General features: G+C 39.6%; 1 protein-coding gene across 2 annotated transcripts in view; it reads left to right on the forward strand.

The window, feature by feature from the left end:
* Nucleotides 1-16190, forward strand: part of RIC1 (RIC1 homolog, RAB6A GEF complex partner 1) — a 48077-nt gene extending 31887 nt beyond the window's left edge. For both annotated transcript variants that reach the window (XM_042877396.1, XM_042877397.1), the window contains exons 14-26: nt 10-120; nt 1195-1284; nt 1552-1712; nt 2683-2821; nt 5561-5677; nt 6497-7225; nt 7463-7621; nt 7728-7861; nt 10598-10884; nt 11678-11872; nt 12410-12587; nt 13458-13646; nt 13982-16190. In XM_042877396.1, the coding sequence (XP_042733330.1) occupies nt 10-120; nt 1195-1284; nt 1552-1712; nt 2683-2821; nt 5561-5677; nt 6497-7225; nt 7463-7621; nt 7728-7861; nt 10598-10884; nt 11678-11872; nt 12410-12587; nt 13458-13646; nt 13982-14267 (2775 nt within the window). In that variant the 3' untranslated portion in view covers nt 14268-16190. The remainder of the gene's footprint in view (nt 1-9; nt 121-1194; nt 1285-1551; nt 1713-2682; nt 2822-5560; nt 5678-6496; nt 7226-7462; nt 7622-7727; nt 7862-10597; nt 10885-11677; nt 11873-12409; nt 12588-13457; nt 13647-13981) is intronic.
* The last annotated feature ends 3511 nt before the right edge of the window (nt 16191-19701 follow it).

The raw sequence follows: 19701 nt of genomic DNA on the forward strand, positions 1-19701 counted from the left end.
TTTGACCAGTTTTCAGCTATTGACAAGCTTGGGCAGAATGTAGCTGTTGTTGGCAAGTTTGGTTTTGCACATTATTCCTTACTCACCAAAAAATGGAAGCTGTTTGGAAACGTTACCCAGGTGAGAGGATGTACAACCTTATTGGGGAATACTAGGGAGGCTGTGTTTGTTGGAATGTGATTCTCAGAGAAAATTGAAAGTAATTTTTAAGATGATCAGTCTGTAGATGCACTAATTTTTTGTATCTTTTCAATGAAATGCCTGAAGCATCTTGTAGTTTTAGTGTAATTGTTCGTACCTGATTATTAACTGTTCAAATATGACTGCATTTGGTCTGGTGCTACCTTATGTTTTGTCTGAGAGTTTGAGTGCAACTCTGCTTTGAATGTGAAGCTAATAAGTTCTGTACAAAAGAAAGCTGATTTGAGAAAGTTGGGTGTTGCCAGTAAACTAGGGAAAGCTGTGTTTTGTAGAATGGTTTTCATCCTTCATGTACAGTTCTTCAGTACTTTCATTATTTTCAAACAGCAAAAACTTTGCTTTTGTAGATTTTGTTTCCACTATCAGTAAAGTTTGTGTAGATTGTGTCAGGCTTTGAGATTATCTGCAGAATGTGCATGTGTGTATGTGCATATGTATTTTGTGTATCTATGTAGTTTCCTCTGAAAGCAGTTTCTCCTGTTAATTTCCATAGAAACTACAACAGATACAGAGAGCATAAAAAACTACTTGGTAGAGCAAATTCTCAGCTGCAAAACACTGTTTTTCAACATAAACACCACCACTAGCTCTGCATTTTTGTTAGCAATGAAGAAGAGCCTGAATATTGCATTCATGAAAATATGCACCTGCAGAGATTCCACTGTCACTACTCTGGGCATACCATCTACCACCTCACTGCTCACATCCACTGGTTGGTCTCCAGAAATGTTTAGCAAGTGTCAGTGAATGCCAGTGGGTGCCATACATTTGCTCCATCCACACTTCCACGTTAGATGCCATTTTGTCAGACTGTCGCTTGGCAGCCAAATATAATGAAATATTGGTGGAAAAGTTCAAGCTATGCTGCCATCCCATCAACATCAGCCTCATGTTGCAGGCCAACATAATAAAATAGAAGGCATTACTTTCAAAGTTGCCCTCATATAGGTATACATGCGTCTGTTATTTGCCTGCCTTTTCTTTCCTTTTCAGGAGCAAAATATGATGGTAACAGGTGGCTTGGCTTGGTGGAATGACTTCATTGTTCTTGCATGTTATAATTTAAATGATCACCAGGAAGAGGTGAGATATTTTTCTTCAAAGTTAATAGCTCTTGCTTAGTATATCAGATTCCAAAGCAGTAGTATAAATGTGATTAACTTCAATTAATTCTTTTTTTCCAAACTAAGGAATGGAATTCCTGAAGTTTGTTCAGTGCTTCAGATTTGGCTCTATTGTTCTTTGACTAGATGCAGTAGCATAAAGCAAAATGAATATAATTGAATTTTGAAGTACTATCAGTTTATTAGTAAACAGTACCTGTACTTAAACTACTGGTTTTCCTTGTAGCTGAGAATCTACCTGCGAACATCTAATCTTGACAACGCATTTGCGCACATCACCAAAGTGCAAGCAAACACATTACTACTGAGTGTCTTCCGAGACATTGTAATATTGTTCAGAGCAGATTGTTCCATTTGCCTTTACAGTATCGAGAGAAGGCATGAAGGGTGAGTAGTATGTAAATGCTTCTTGGGGTAATGTACTTGTAAACCTGTTCTCAGTCTGAGTGAATTCTTAGAGCAAAATAAACTTGCTAAGTCACATTTTTAAATGTATTGTTAGAGGGATAAGTGTTATCTGTGTACACAACTGATAATTCATGAGTTTTGTCACATGGCTATATTCAAATACACAGATGCAGATGCGGAGTTAATGACTGAGGTGCACAAGCTATGCCTATACAAATGTGTGCTGTGTTCTAACTGATAATAACTTGAAAATTGAGTATAGACAGAAGAGGAAGATACTGAATAAGACCCACTTATCTGAGTATTTTCGATACAAACTGTTTCTAACTTAGAGGTAGTAATTTGTGAGGGTGGAAGAGGAAGAGCAAAGATGGAAAAAAGTTTGGGTTGTGGTGTTGTGGGGAACTCTTCTGATGCAAAAGCAGCAGCAATGAAGAGACGTATTTTCAGAGAATAAGACTAGTGACCTTGGAGAAGAGAGAGGTTCCCAGATAGGCTTTTAGTATCTGAGTGGGTGATTTTTCTTCCACATTATATATTTGATTTCAGTAGTTAGGGAGCTCTTTTAGCAGAAAATAAGCTATTCCTCTGCAGAGGAAAATATTTTTAATGTTGTTTTTCCACAAAACCCTAATTAGCTTAGATCTAATTACCTGAAGGGTGACTGGAGTCTTATTTTAAAGTATATAATAATGTATTCTATCCACTCACACAGTTCTGTTACCTGAAATGGTCAAGAGCCTTGCTTAGTAAGCTTATTTTATAATGCAGTGTAGTACAAGTAGTCGAACCTGGTTAAAGGGGAAAGGAGGAGGAGGCATCATTTTCAATCTGTAGAGAAAATTGTTTGCGAGGTTAAATTGCTTATTTTCGTTAGGTTTACTTACAGGATACTAATTTTGTGCAAAATACTGCTAAATAATTGCTAAATAGTTATATTTTATTTCAGTCTTAACGCTACTGCCAGTGTCCAGATTCTTCAAGAAGTGTCCATGTCTCGATACATACCCCACCCCTTCCTTGTAGTGTCTGTTACATTGACATCTGTGAGGACAGAGACTGGCATCAGCTTGAAGATGCCTCAGCAGGTACGGAGAATTTGTTGCATGAATTTGTTAGCTTAAGTCTCAAAAGTTAAATTGACTGATGAATAAATGATAAATCAGTTCTGTATAGTAAAAAAACTTGTGTATTTTTTCTATTTTGCTTATTGTGTAGATTTTGAGAACTGAAAGAAAAAAGAAGTAAACCCTTACTACTTTTTCATATCTTCACTTGTCATGTTGTAAAGTTTGGGGCTGAATTTTGGAGGAAAAATTAAACTTGGCTATAAAGCCAGGGGTATGTTTCCCTGTTATATATTAAATACTGAAAACTGGAGCTGATAAACTATGACTAAGATGTAAGGTTGATGCTGTGTCTTCCTGTAGGAAATAATTATGGCCTCTGAAAAGTGCAGTGTAAAGAAAAACTGTTTTATTTTTTTGTCTTATATAAGCTCAGTTATTTGAGTAGCTGGAGTATAAAGTCCTATAATCTTACAGCAGTTACCTTAAGATAGTTGTAAAGTTGGACTAGCTGTTAGATAGGCCTCTAGATATATGAAAATTTGTTTTTTTCTTCACTTACCAGAGCCACTGGCAGGCACTGAAATTCTGCTATAGATGTAAAATCTGAAGGTTTTGTTTACTTCATCTTATTCTAATTCAGTGTCCCATAAAGCAGAACATACAAGCTGAGACTTCCATGTGTTCTTCAAAAGCATAAGGGGCAGTATGCTTGTAATTTCCTAGTCTGTTTTGCTGAGAGATGTGTCCTTACATGTGAAATACCTGACCTCTAGCATTTCTTGATTTTGAGGAAAAGGTATTGGTATTTTTTTAGAGCACTGCTACTATTTTAAATTTAACTTTACACTGACTTTATACCGTTTCTTCCTCAAAGCTCAGAATCTTCAAACTGTCAATCCTGCAACTGCATGCTTTCCTAGTAGGCAGATGTTACAGATGCTTGCTTACTCTGGTGTGTTTGTGTTCCAAAATGATGTCTCACTTTTATCTTCACCTCTCTTCTAGTAAGACCTGAATAGCTCTCATAGTCAAATGGTCAGATTTAAACAGCCCAGACTGGTAAACAGAAGCTGTCAAGCCAGTAGTTACACAACACTATCTACTTATATAAATATGATATGTTGGTAGTGATTGAAAGATAACCATTAACGTTAGTGCTGAATATGATATTATACTGCCCTTTTAACAAAGCAGTAAGCCTGATGTAGCATGTCAGACTTTTCAGTGTTGTCACTCATTAGTGACCTTAATTCTTCATGCTTCAAATTTCTTGAAGTACTAATGGCTTGTCCGTGTCCATGGACTTAGCTGGAAAAAGACCATCTTATTTTTAGACAATAACAAATACATGGAATGAATCTAGTAAACAAAGCATCCATTAATTTACTCTTTTGCGCAAAAACTGTATAATTGAGTCTGTTTGTAGATGCTCAGTTCTGCTTCAGTCTTCTGACTCCTTCTGCACTGAGTTGGACTTTATCGTCTCTGGTATGGATCAAGTGAATTCATTTGGTCTGAAAGGGAAGTTAAACAAATAAACAACAGATAAAACGGTTATTTGAAAGATTATGTGCCTAGACACATGTCTGAAAGCTAAAATAAGGGATATAAAAAAACATAACAAATTAAAATATTCAGGTTTTTTATTCCTTTTGGAATGATAAATTAACATCATATATATACAATCGTTATTTCAATTCCGGTTTTGCAATTTACTGTATAGAATCACAGGGGTTAGAAGGGACCTCTGAAGGTTGTCCAATCCAACCTCTCCTTGTTAAGGTAGTTTCTTTGCAGTAGGTTGAGCAGAAAAGCATCCAAGAGGGGCTTGAGTATCTCCAAAGGAGACTGCACAACCTTTCTGGGCAGGCTGCTCCAGTTCTCTGCATCCTCATAGTAAAGAATTTCTATCACATGTGTATATGGAACTTTCCATGTTCTCATTTTTGCCTATTGTCCCTTGTTCTATTGTTGCACACTGCTGAAAAGAGCCTAGCACGACATGTCATTATGAATGAGGTATCACACTATCATAAGTACAGTCTCATGGCTAATGGTTGTGAAGAAGCCAACATCTGTATGTATATATTTATAAAAATAATGCACATATGTGCAATTTTCTGTGGAACATTATTTAAATTAGAGCATTATGCAATTTCAGATTAAGAATTATGTAAATACACCTGCATCATGAAGCTTCTGATCAGTTGTGGGCGTGTGAACAAGGCGCTAAGTTTACCAGGAGCTGGCAGTTCATTTAACATAGTTACAGCTATGTAACTAATTTCTTGCAAGTTTACACAGCATCTTATCTTGTAGCTTGTCAACTCTTGTAAAATTGCTAAGGAAGGCGATGTGTGGAGTTCAGGCATGCCCTGTTTATAGGTGTTACTTCAAGCAGGCAAAACTCAGAACAAGTTGGATAGGTTTGGGTTTGTTGGCTTTTTGTTTTTTTGTGTTGGGTTTTTTTTTTGGTTGCTTGTTTTGTTTGTTTATTTTTACCAGATAAGCAGAAGCTGAGGACTCTGTACTGCTCCCCTTTCTGGGCAGAACTTGTCTTAAAGGGTAACAGAAAATGTAGCATCTTATAATTTATGGCTATTTATAGTGAGCTTTTCTTGCAGAGACAGTGCAGTCAATTTATTGTTTTTATTCTGGTATTATGCTGTGGTTGTGTATGCAAAAATCCTGTGATTTTCTGCTGTTTTTTGTTTTTTTTTTCCTAATGTAATTTCCATAACGCTGATTTATCCTTAGGCTTGTGAAGCTGAAAGTATTATGCTAAACTTAGCAGGACAACTCATTATGTTGCAAAGGGATCGATCTGGTCCTCAGATACGTGATAAGGATAGTAATCCTAATCAAAGGAAGCATGTGAGTAAACGTATGAAATGTTGTGATGGCTTCAAAGATGACAGTGACTGGAGAAATTGTGGGTGAGAGTGGTTCAGGAATTTAAAATGGAGGGTAGATGTTTATGAAAGGTAACATAATTTTCCAGGATTAATTATTAGCTGGAAATAAATAACTGCTTTCCTGATTATTATTTTTTTTCCCCCTAAGAATTTGTGAAAGTTGCTTCTTGATTGCAGTACTGTCTAACCAAAGTATTTACTGCTTCTACTGTATGAAAGATACAAGTTTTAACATAAAAGGCCCGTGCGAAATATGTAACAGAAGGTCTCCAGTCTATCTAAAACTGTTCTATATATTTATGGAATGTTACCATTTTTGCAGAATGTATTTACAAAGTTCCTAAAAGCAGAACCTTCAAGCATTAGTGTTTGCTGAGGTGGTGAAAAAAACCTCTTCACTACATGAAACAAAGACTTCAGGAAAGTGAAATCTGAAAAGTTTAGATGAAGAATTGTTTACAGTCCACTCAAACACAAGCAAATCTTGTCTTCAAAGTGATTTTATCATTTGGACTTAAAGGCTACCCAAAGAAGTAGAGAACAGGTTTTGTTTTCCTCCCTTATTCTGATCCTTCTAGCTTCCTGATTAATATGAGTTTAATAGAAAAATGAACAGGATATCTTCTAAGTAAATATAAGTAGTGTTTTCTCAGGTGCCTTGCAGAGAGAGAAATTCTTGGCTCAAAAAAGTGTTCCTCTGAAGGTTTAAAAGCAAGGAATAATTTATTTGACACACAGTTTTTTTTTGTTGATTTTTCCTTTTTTTTTTTTTTTTTAGCTGCCTTTTTGTGCTCCAGTTGTACTAGCCCAGTCTGTTGAAAATGTATGGACTACCTGCAGGATCAACAAACACAAACGCCACTTATTGGAAGCTCTTTGGCTCAGCTGTGGTGGGGCAGGTATGAAAGTCTGGCTTCCCCTCTTTCCCAGAGATCATCGAAAGCCGCATTCCTTTCTGTCAAGACGGATCATGCTGCCTTTCCACATCAACATATACCCACTGGCTGTTTTGTTTGAAGATGCCTTGGTTCTTGGTGCTGTTAATGACACTGTGCTCTATGACTGTTTGTACACTCAAACCAGTGCTAGAGAACACTTGGAGGTTCTCTTTCCGTTCTCTATTGTTGAGAGAACCTCTCAGATCTACCTCCATCACATTTTACGCCAGCTCTTGGTTAGGAACCTTGGTGAACAAGCCTTGCTTTTGGCTCACTCCTGTGCCACGTTACCATACTTTCCTCATGTACTAGAACTGATGCTTCATGAAGTGCTGGAAGAAGAAGCTACCTCGCGGGAACCCATTCCCGACCCTCTGCTTCCCACTGTGGCAAAATTCATTACGGAATTCCCCCTCTTCCTGCAGACAGTTGTTCATTGTGCTAGGAAGACAGAGTATGCCCTGTGGAATTATCTTTTTGCTGCTGTAGGAAACCCAAAGGACTTATTTGAAGAGTGCTTAATGGCCCAGGACTTGGATACAGCTGCCTCTTATCTCATTATCCTACAGGTACTGGTATGCTCTATGTTGCAGCTGTATTATTTAAAAAGAAATTCTTCATACCAAAATTACTTATGTTGAACAAATTTTAAGTTCAGTGGTAATGAATATTGGAATATCGGGCAATGTGAATAGCTAGCTTACTTTTACAGAAAAAAGTTGATTCTGTTAATTTTGAATGTGACATAAGGTTTGACTTTCTCAGTGGCAAACACAAATGACTTAATTGTTCTTTTTTATTTGCAGAATATGGAAGTTCCAGCAGTTAGTAGGCAGCATGCTACTCTCCTATTTAACACTGCCTTAGAGCAGGGAAAGTGGGATCTTTGTCGTCATATGATCAGATTCCTTAAAGCCATTGGTTCTGGAGAAACGGAGACACCTCCAGCTACACCAACAACTCAGGTTTGTGGTGAAAACAGCAAATACTGTGCATTAAACTTTCTATGGTCTTGCTGTTATACAGCGTGTTTACTCAACTGATAGCAAGTTTGGGTTTTCTTGGTTTTAGGAGCCTAGTTCAAGTAGTGGCTTTGAATTCTTCAGACATCGCAGCATTAGTTTATCCCAATCAGCAGAGAATCTCCATAGCAAATTTAACTTGACAAAAACACTGAGTATGCCCTCTGGCCCGTCAGGAAAAAGGTAATATCTTCTTCTTCTCTATTTTGTTAGGTAATGTACTAGCCCTCTTCCCAGTTTAAGTTAAAGTATTGTATGGTAGAGTTAAATTTATCATTATCCCTCTCCATAGCCTTCTGTATTTGTCATTTCTAGACTCTTGTAATGCTTGTGCCTCACTTATGTTCTCAGATGAAGATGCATTCACACGTGTAAATATATGTGTGTCTGTATATATGTACTTAAATGGAAACAAATGGATGTTACTGACCACCAGAAAACTGAATCAACTGGATGCATTTTTAGTAATTTGAATGGCTAGTGAGATTTTATGTCTTCTATTTGAAAAATCTGTTTTGCTAAAAAATACAATGAACCACTCACAGTACTGCAGTGTCATAAAAGGCATTGCACAGTGATACTGTGCATATCTGGATCTCACTGTGTTGCTGGCCCACAGAAAATTTTATACCTTTGGGTGGATCCCTCTCAAGCTGCAGTACAGAGTTCTTATTGACCCACTGTTAATATTCAGAAGAAACAGCGAGATAGGACTCATTATTATCTTGGATTTGTTTTTTCCATATATAAGGCTTTCAAAATAATCTTTGTACCAACTTAAATCCTTTTATTGAGTAATTTTCCATAAACTGCACCATCTGAAGAGTTTCGAAAGGGTGTGCATTTCCACATATATAGAGATGGTATCAGGAAAGCCGCAGCACTGATGAAACTGAACTTGGCAAGAGAGGTGAAAAAGAGCAAGAAGGGATTCTACAGGTACAGTGGTCAGAAAAGGAAGACCTAGGAGACTGTAACCCCTTTGATAAATGAGAAGGCAGAATACACAAAAACAAATATGGAGAAGGCTGAGGTCCTCCACAAGTTTAGTCTCAGGCTTCACTGGCAGTCACGCTTCTCAAACCTCTCACATCCCTAAACCTCTAGCTGGAGGTCAGAGAAGCAAAATCCCCCACTGTAAGAGCAGAGCAAGTCAGAGACCACCTCAACTGAACATGTGCAACTCCATTGGGGTTGCATCCCAGAGTCATAAGGGAGCTGTCGGATGTGATTGCTAAGCCACTTTCCATATATATGAAAAGTCATGACTGACAAGTGAAATCCTTGATGACTGAAAAAAGGGAAACATCGCTCCCATTTTTAAGAAAGGAAGACCTGGGGAACTACAGGCCACTGAGCTTCATGTCTGTGTCTGGGAAGATAATGGAGTGGATCCTCCTAGAAGATGTATTAGAACACATGAGAGATGAGCAGGTGATCTAAGACAGCCCGCACAGCTTCACCAAAGGGAGATCATGCCTGACCAATCTGGTGGCCTTCTATGATGGAACAGTGGCATCAGTAGACGAAGAGCACCTGAGGTCATCTACCTGGACTTGCGCGTGGCTTTTGGCGTAGGCCCACATTGCATCAGATCCTTGTCGCTACGTTGGAGAAAAATGGTGTTGCTTTTTGATGGATAAAGATTTGTTTGGATGGCTGCAGCGAGTGGTCGATCTCTATCCAGGTAGAAGCTGCTCATGAGTGATGTCCCCCAGAGATCCACGTTGGGACTGATGCTTTTCAACATCTTTATCAATGAAATAGACATTAGGATTGAGTGAGTGTGCCTTCCACAAGTTTGTGGATGACACTAAGCTGAGTGGAGAAGCTAATATGAGAGAAAGAAAGAATGCCATCCAGAAGGACCTGAACAAGCTTGAAAAATGAACCTAATGAGATTCAGCACAGCTAAGTGCATGATGTTGCACTTGGGTAAATACAAGCCATATATGTATAAACACTGGGAGAACTCATTGAGAGACGCCCTGTGGAGAAGGATGGACTTGGAGTGGTTGGTCCTTGCGGATTAACTGCATGACATGAGCAAGCAGTGTGCGTTCACAGGTCAGAAAAAGAAACTCTATTCCTGGCTTTATCAAAAGAAGAGTTGACAATAGGGCAGGGGAGGTGGATGTCTGGATCTTGCAGTGTGTTGCTGAGCTACACTGCTTTTTCCCTGTGAAGCCCCACGTGGAGTACTGCATCCAGGTCTTGGGCCACCAACACAAGGAAGGCGTGGAGCTGTTGGCACACACCCTGAAGAGATCATCTTTTGTAGAGGGCTGGAGCCACATCTCCTGTGAAGGAAGATCTGGGCCTCATTGTGGCCTTCAAGTACTTTAAGAGGGCTTGGAGGAGGGAGGCCAACTTTTCACACAGGCAGATAGTAATAGGACAAGGAAGAATGGCTTTAAACTAAAATACATGAAATTTAAGATTAGATGTTAGGAGGAAATTCTTTACTCAGAGGGTGGTGAGGCACTGGCACAAGCTGCCCAGAGAAGCTGTGGATGCCCCATGCCCTGAAGGTGTTCATGGCAAGAGATAAAACTGAATGATCTTTAAATTCCTTTTCAACCCAGGACATTCTGTGATTTTATTACTAATGCTTGAATTTTCTCTAAAATTGTTTCTCAGAAGTTACTTTGCAATGTCATCTGCTGTGTTTATTTATTATATTGTATTACTCATGATTTGGTTGGTGTTCCATGGATGCTGCTGCAGTAATTTCCTTTGATTATCTCACTTTACCTATTGTGGCACTGGGATATTTCAGAGAATATATGGCAGGAAGGAATGGTGGAAGCTGTTTTTCTTCATATATGGAAAATTACTCCACTTGTACTGTGGCAGTGGCCAGCAGTCCATACAACTCAGTTCAGTGCTTTACATGACTATTGTCTGGTTTGTCCATAGGTGGAGTAAAGACAGTGACTGTGCTGAGAATATGTACATTGACATGATGCTCTGGCGACATGCTCGGCGCCTGCTAGAAGAGATCAAGCTGAAAGACCTGGGTTGTTTTGCAGCACAGTTGGGCTTTGAGCTCATTGGCTGGCTATGCAAGGAGCGAGCCAGAGCTGCCCGTGTGGAAGACTTTGTTTTTGCTTTGAAAAAACTACACAAGGATTTCCTCTGGCCATTTCCAGTCATGCCAGCTTCATCTATTAATTCACCGTTCAAGAATGGAAAGTACAAGACAGGTGCTGTAACATATGTGTTGATTTGCATTAGGTTTCCCTTTTGCAGTCTTACTTCCCTCATTCTGAATGTCTCCTTCAGTTCAGCCAAGCATACAGGCTGAGGTTTATCACCTGCATAGCCTTCTCACATAGAGTATATTTTCTGAAGGGAATTTGTTTAGCATAGACCTTATCCCTTCTATTTGATTTAGTGAGGTTAATCTACTTGATTTACTCAGTCTGATCTACTGAGGTTTCTTACCTTCTTGGGTGTACTGGAATGGATATAACTTGTGCAGATAGTTAGTTGGACTGAGATGTTGCTTGCTGAAGTGTAACTGCTACATAACATTATAAAAAGCAGCATTTTTACCTAGTTTTTATATGAGAATTTAATTATTTTGTATTAAAAAAAATAACATTCCTCATCTTTAAAATTTTCTATGTTGTAGAGGACTAGAAGTTTGAAATCTTGCTGTAAACATCCTCTGCATTATTACTCTCTCAGTACACTGGTTTACCTTCTTACAGCAGAGCTGATATTCACTACCAAGTATTCTTCTTCCTGGTAGTAGCACCAGTTTAGTTCTGTTGTTGCTAATACTGTATTACCTGATGGTTCTTTTATGCCAGTGCGGGTGTAAAAAACTGATTAGAAATTCTTGAAATACCTGAACTTGCTATATTCCTTTGATTTTGTTGAGCTCAACAAATTGAGTATTGACTTAGTTGCAAGTTACAGATTCCTGGAATACCTGAAGGGAACTTTACACATTTTCTTTTTGATCATTACATTATTTTTCTTTTCTTTCAGCCATGGGGGAACAACTGCTAAAGTCTCAGTCAGCAGACACCTTTGTAAGTATGGAAATGGACACAGGGGTTTCAAATACACCTCGCAGTCGCAGCTGGCTTGGCACCATCAGCTCCTCTCAGAGAGAGATGGACACAGCTTCATCCCATGGACCACACATGCAAGATGCATTCCTTTCTCCTTTGCTCAGTAAAGGTTGGTCAGTTGGTCACACTTCCTTCTGTTTGCTCACTGGAAAAATGCACCTGAAAGTATTGCACCTACATTCTAGTATTTGCATGTGATTGCTGTATTGTTGCTTCTCACAGCTGGTGAAATAATGTTGGGCTGTGGGGGGAGGAAGAAAACACAGTGAAAAATTAAGAAAATTAGTCTCATATCATTTGTTTTTTTTTCCCATGACTTTTAGAAAAGTAAAGTAAAAGTTGCATAACTAAAAAAAAAAAAAGAAAGTTTAAATGAGAAGAAAAAATATTTTTTCATTGCATCATCTTGTACTGCTGTCTCCTACTGCTCTGGATGAAGATCTTTGCGTTCAAAGGACTTTGATAAGCATTTTGAAGCATTTTGTTTTAAACTGAAATTAAATCCTTAAATATTGATGGGTGAATTCTAGTAGTAATTTCATAAATAACCAATACAATGTTTTGCAGTTACTCAACAATTTCTATAGGGAGTATTTCAGAAATATAAAGCAAGTGGTTTTTTTTTGTTTCTGAATGTTTTTGGTAGGTGATGAATGCAGCATTGGTTCAGCAACAGACCTGACTGAAACAAGTTCTATGGTGGATGGTGATTGGACCATGGTGGATGAAAACTTCTCCAGTCCAAGTCTGACACAGTCAGAGCTTGAACATCTTTCACTAGAACTGGCTAGTAAAGGGCCACACAAGTCACAAGTTCAGCTGAGGTAAGTTAAATACTCATTGCATTTGAAACTATAAATGAATACTATTCAGCATTACAAGAAAGAAACAAATGTCTACAGACTTGGATGCCAGGATTTTGTGTTTGAAGGGGTAAAAAGTTCAACAAGACCAAATGTGAAGTCCTGCACATTGGCCACAGCAACCCCAAGCAGTGCTACAGGCTTGAAGCAGAGTGACTGGAAGACTGTGAAAGAAATGGATGTAGGGGTGCTAATTGATGCTCGGCTACAGCCAGCGGTGTGTCCTGGTAATCAAGAAGACCAATCGCATGCTGGCTTGTATCAGAAATAGTGTTGTCAGCAGGAGCAGGGAGGTGATCATCTCCCTGTACTCAACACTGGTGAGACCAAACCTCAAGTACTTGGGTTCCTCACTGTAGGAAAGACACTGAGTCTCTGAAGTGTGTCCAGAGGAGGGCTGTGAAGCTGTTGAGAGTCTAAGTCTTATGAGGAGTGCCTGAGGGAACTGACTGTTCAGTCCAGAGTAGAGGAGGCTTAGGGGAGACCTTATTGCTCTCTACAACTAACTGAAAGGAGGTTGTGGTGAGCTGGGGGTCGTCCTTTTCTCCCACATAACTAGTAATGGGACTAAAGGGAACGGCCTCAAGTCACATGTTGAGGTTAGCTACTTGGAAAAATTTATTCACAGGAAGAGTAGTTATGCATTGGAATGGGCTGCCCAGGGAGGCAATTGAGTCACTATCCCCGGAGGTGTTCAAGAAACAATTAGGTGTTGTACTGAGGGAAATAGTTTAATGGGAAAATATTGGTGGTAGATGGATGGTTGGACTAGATGATCTTGGAGATCTTTCCCAATCTTGGTAATTCAGCAGGTTGCTTTTCTCTATATAGGTACTTGCTACATATCTTCATGGAAGCAGGATGTTTGGATTGGTGTATTATCATAGGTCTTATCCTCAGAGAATCTTCAGTAATCAACCAGGTTTTCAGTGTAATGCAGTCCTCTGACATTGATGGAGAAATCTGTCAAAATATCAAGACTGGGCTGTATGCCGTTGACAAATGGGCATCTACAGATTGGTAAGTGTTATTTTCCATCTTGATTTTCATTCCATTTATGGAGGTTTGGTTGCAGTAAGTTGCCTAAAAAAACAAGTTGGAATTATCTTAGCCTTAGATAAACAATTATTTAAAAACACTTTTGCAAGAAATTTATGGATAGTCACTTGGTTGAGTGACTATTGAGTTGGGGTCAACCTTTTTGCTCTTCAAAAAAAACAACTCAGGTTCTGTACAGGAAGAATGCTAGAAGATGATCTTCTATACGAAACATCTCCCAACAAATGCTTACTAGGCATTCAACAGAAGTAGTATAATCAACTCACTAAAGGTTTCTCATACCATTATTTTTCTAGCCCTGGGTACAAACCATTTCTAAATATCATCAAACCACAGATCCAGAAGCTAAGTGAAATAGCAGAAGAGCAAGTACAGCCTGAAGCTTTTCAGCCCGTGAATCCCTCTAAGGTTACAGAACAAGCAAATATCAGAGCTGAGGAGAGCAGGACTTCGTGTAGCCATGGCACTAATCCTCAGAGTGATGCCAGCAATAGCAGTGCTAGCAGACATGAAGAGGACAAGTCCAAGACTGAGGATGAGGAATCATTTCAAGAGGGCAGTTATGACTGCGTTGTGTCTTAAGTGGAAAATAAACTACTTCCCAAACATCAGGTGTGAGAGGAAGCAAACCAGCTCTAGACATGCTTCCATGATTTGGGGTAGGATTTCTTTTTTATATTTTAATCTTTCAAATCTAAAATGGGGATAATATAACTAAGAAGCAGTTTCATCTGCTAACATCAGAAGAAGGTAGATTTTTTTTTTTTTAATGCAATCTTCAGACTGAAGCTTTTGGTTTTGATACTTAATAGTACTGAGAGACAGTGAACACACACATAGTCAGGTTCAGCTGATGTTCATAAGGCCCTCTACATCACAAACATATTCTGGAGAAGTTACTACAGTGTTTTTTGCTTGAGTTTATAAGGTAAAGAGGAGGTTAAATCTGAAAGTTATTCTCCTTCTCACCTCGCCTGCCTAAGAAATGTCTGATCAATGCAAATTGGTTTGATATCAATATTTTGTATGAAAGGAGTGTAAAATATATTGTATGTTTTTTGTGAATACTCTTGTACAAATATTCAAGGTTGTACCATATTTGAAGGTACCCATATGTATTGTGCATGTTTCTAGATTGTTAGTAAAGTTAAAGCAGAGTTGCACTTCTTTCTGGATGAAGCATACTTTACTGAACTAGCAGAGACACAAGGTGGCTTTTTTTTTTTGTTTTACTGCCACTTACAGATCTTATACTTGGGTTTAAGGGATTGCTGAAGGTTATTTATTTTATTGTAAATTCTTTTCTGAAAAATGGATTTTTTAAATGTAAATATTCATCATATACTCTAGCTATGAAAAATTAGTTTAAAAGCTCATACTTTAACATTTTTTCAAACATTTTATAATATGCATTCTTGTAACTAAGACTTATTTAACTTTCATACAACGTTATGAAAAGCTGGCTGCAGAAGTCTGTTGCTTTGAGGTACTTACTTTTTCTAGCTGCTGTCCCTATGTAATAACTACCTGTAACAGTATTAATTTAGGTATTAGCTTCTTTGTACTGTGCAATCTGAACAAAAATGCAACATTGGTCATTTTATACAAAATAAACTAGTTTATTTTTTATAACATCACTTGATTACTGACATGGACCAAACAAGCCATCATAGGGTAGTTGCAGCATCTGTTGCTTTCATAGTGTAGTTACGCATTCATTTAAGCCCTGAAAACTAACAACATTCACATTTAAGTTGAAATGAATTGTGGTTTTATTTCTCTGTTTCCTTTGCAGATAAGATCAAGTGCTTTAAAATGTAAAAAATTATAAATGGTTGCTTTACAGTGGCTTTAGTAAGCCAGTGCAACCAGTACAAGTGCAATAATAGTATTACCTGGAAAGCTGGAGGTTTAGTGAATGGAGCTTGGATCTTCACCTAAGAGTTGAAACTAATATCAAAGTTACAGCAAACAAGTCCAGTTCAGGAGTCCCAGCATTAAGTTTAGTCTGCATTATAGCTATTGGTTATAGGTAGTATCTGTCATACTTCTTTCCAAATTAGGGCCTACCTGTTGTGATCTGACATCAGAATCCATTGTTGTTTTAAGGGGATATTTAGAAGGCTTTTTTTGTTTATGGAAAAAAAAAAAAACTATTTAATCTATAAGTTTTCGTGTTAAACAAATAAAAACTGTGCTTCAAGTTAATATTTTTCTGTGATTCTGTGGTAATGCTGTAGGTCAAGCTCAATCTGATCATTTTTCTGCAGTTCAGGTTTGGATCTGTACAAGTGAACAAACACATTAACTGATATACTACAGTTTTTGATATTAAATCTTACTACTGTGCTACTGTTGTTTAGCAGTTAAATCTTTTTAGTTGTGAAATTTTAGAAGTTTGTACTTCTCTAGTAGTAATTATCTCTATGCAAATCATGTGCTAATTTTGTATTTCAATTCCACTGCTATTATACTGTAATTAAAAGACAAATGCATTCAACTTTACCTGAAGTTACTCCTGTGGAAAATCACACTTCAAGCTGATGGTAGTGATCCTTACTCGATTTCCAGCATGTTGTCCTGGAGAAAGTAAACTCTAACAGAAAACGCCTGACGAAAACTGTGGTAGTGTGCTGCATCATATCTATCTTGCAGAATTGTTTTACAGAACAATATCAGGCTTCTAAGTTAAACATTGCTTTGTTGGTGCATCTTTCAAGTTAGGTAAACCTACTGTTTTGATAACAGATGTAGTAACTTGTATTTGGCTGGGCTGTGATAGCAGAGAGGGGTTGCAGGAGTGGCTTCTGTGAGTGGAAACAAGGTGCTCCCCTCCTGTCGAACAGCCAGTTCCTTCTAGCTCCACCCTACCCTCCGCTGGCCGAAGCGGAGCCCATCGCTGATGGTGATAGTGCCTCTGATAGCATGTCAGAAAGTTAAAAGTAGTGTGCAGCAGCTGAGAGAGATAAAACAGTGAGGGAAAATGAGACAGAAATGGCTCTGCAGCCCTAAGAGGCTGTTCAGAGGAGGGGCAGGAGGTGCTCCAGGCATGGAGCAGAAGTTGCTTGCAGCCCCAGAGATACGCGTGGTGGAGCAGGCTCTGTGCAGGCCAGTGATGACTGTTTGAGAGTCAAGATCCATGCTGCAGCCTGTGCCAGAGCCAGGGGATAGGCTTGGCTGCTTACTGCAGGATGTGCTGAACCCATGCTGGGTGCAAGCTCCCAAAAGGCTACGACAGCACAGGTGTAGTGGAGTAGATCATGTACTGTGGAGCAGTCTTTTCCTGGAGGACCTGTGAAGAAGACGACTGCGTTGAAGGGGTCCATGAAGAGCGAAACCCTGTGGGAGGGACCTCACACTGAAAAAGGAGAAAACCACAGTGAGGAAGGTGCAGCAGAGACTTCCCCAGCCCTGCCAAGTGTGCACTGCCAAGAGAGAAGGAAGTAGAAAACTTAGGAATGTGCAGGTGTAAAGCAGAGCCTGGGAAGAAGGTGAGGGTGGAAGAAAGGTATTTTTAGTCCTATCCCTTTCTCATCAATCTACTTTTATTTTAGATTGGCCATAAATTAAATGTTTTCCCCAGGTCAACTCTGTTTCTTGCCTGTAACGATAGATATCTCCCTGTCCTCATCGCAATCCTGAAGTAATTTCTTCATATGTTCTCTCCCTGTCCTATTTGAGAAGAGGGAGTGCAAGCAGTTTGGCAGCCAGATGAGGTTAACCCACCACCAGAGGTTTAGTCATATGCAAGTGAGAGCTATTACCTCAGCTTAAACAGGAGAAAGCAGCCATTTTAGCAGGTTGAGTCTCACCTTGTTTACCCAGATAACACAGCCATGCCATGCACATGGGCTGCATGCAGCCTGGCCCAACTCATCCTCCAGCCAGTCCCTGCCCCATACTGTAAAGGCAGTGGCTCTGCCCTGCCAAGCTGCCAAGCCCAGCCCTGGGCACACACTCATCACTTTCAACAACAAAAGTCAGTGTGCAAGTGTGCCATGTGAGCTGCAGCTGAGTTGGGGAGGGCACAGTTAACTCAAATATATGACCTGCAAATTTTCCAACAGAATGTATGGGGTTGCAATCAGGTACACAACTCAAAAATGTCGTCATGGCTCTTTGCCTGTCTTCTATTAAGCTTTTTCTTACTTGAGAGAGGTATCCCTCGCTTCACAATCACGCCTTATTCATGTGATTGATTGTTGGCAGTACCTACATTTGTGAACAACTGTTTTCAAGGGTGGAGCACAGGAAGAGTAAAATGTCATCAAAAATCTCTGAGGAGCACCTTGAGAGCTCACTCAGAACCCTTGCCACTGCCACTGAACAAGACTGATGCGTTAGTTTCATGAAAACAAAGGCTATGTATCCCACTAGTTTTATTACTTTTTTACTCTTTCTTAAGTTTTAATTAAAAAAAAAAAAAAAGTTTTATTGCTTATGTACGTCAACTATGTTGTTATATATTTTGCAAGGAGTGCTGGCCAGCAGTGTCAGAGCCAGATTGTGGTGGTATGGCAGTAGAGGTGGAACCTTCTCGCCAATATTCCATTCCGTGTTGTTGCCATGTGATAGATGGCAGCCGAGGGGGCACCCTGACAGACCAGTGTCTGACATGGAAGAGTAGATGGAGCAAAGCTGTGTCACTGAATTCCTCCATATGGAGAAAATGGCACCTACTGACATTCACTGATGCTTGCTGAACATTTCTGGAGATAAACAGCAGACGTGAGCACAGTGTGGTGTGGTGTGTTTCAGCAGTGGTGACAGCAACACTGGGTCACCTCCGCTGGTACAGACTTTGATGAGTGCAGCCTGTGAAATCTTGTTCACTGCTGGAGAAAATGCACAACTGATGGCGATGACTCTGTTGAAAAGTAGTGTTTTGTAGCTGAGAATTTTCTCTAACGGTGCTAATTGTGCTCTTTATATCTGCTGTAGTTTCCATGGGGATAAATAAGAGGCATTACATTCAGAGTGACCTACATATAAGTGGCCTCCGCTCTAAGTGGCCGAGGCACTTAGAAAAAAAAGAGCACAGACATACTCTTAACCATCTCATAACTTTTCTCCATCCTACAGCTCAGAGTTAAGACTTATGGAAGACACTAGCACTTAGTAAGATGAATTCTAGCTAATAGTGACAAAAATAATCCCAGTGCTTGAACACTGAACTGGGAAAAAGGGCCACGTATAGACCGTCTGATGTTATGCCACAGAATGGCCAGGGTTGGAAGGGACCTCAAGGATCATGAATCTCCAACCTCCCTGCTACATGCAGGGCCACCAACCTCCCCATTTAATACTAGACCAGGCTGCCCAGGGCCCCACCCAACCCGGCCTTGAGCACCTCCAGGGACGGGGAATCCACACCTCTCTGCGCAGCCTGTTCCAGCACCTCACCACTCTCACTGTGAAGAACTTCCCCTTGACATCCAACCTAAATCTTCCTCAATTTAAAAACATTTCCCTGTGTCGTGCTGTTATCAACTCTTTCAAAAGAGCCGATTCCCCCCCTGTTTATAGGCTCCATTTAGGTGCTGAAAGGCTGCGTTGACAAATTGTGATGCTGTGTTTGTATACTATTATCTACATTTTCGAAAGAGAGGTTAAACTGCAGAAAACTGACGATCTCCAAGGCCTGTAGCAGACTCCAACCACCAGATATCCTTTAGAGCTCTGGTCCCTGATTATCACTCACAAGCCCTCAAATTTATTGTGGCTGTTTCTCAGAGGCAGCTCTTTGAACTCTAGCTCCTCCATAACTTGGGGCAACTTCCCTGCCCCACTTTCCCTGCTTGTATCTTCTGTGAAACTTCTAGCCCTCACTATCAAGCTTCAGCCATATGAATCATCCCACCATGTCTCTGTGTTCACAGTTAAGTTCTAGTCTTCAAATTGCACCATGGCTTCCAATTCCTCCTGCTTATCACCCACGTTGCATCGACTGGTGTAGAGGCCCTTCAGTTGGACTATCAGCAGTGTTACCACCTGTGGGGAGCCCTCTTGAGATCCT

Source organism: Lagopus leucura, unplaced genomic scaffold (genome assembly GCF_019238085.1).
Source record: "Lagopus leucura isolate 7727_CA_CO unplaced genomic scaffold, USGS_WTPT01 Super-Scaffold_100018, whole genome shotgun sequence".
Taxonomy (NCBI): domain Eukaryota; kingdom Metazoa; phylum Chordata; class Aves; order Galliformes; family Phasianidae; genus Lagopus; species Lagopus leucura.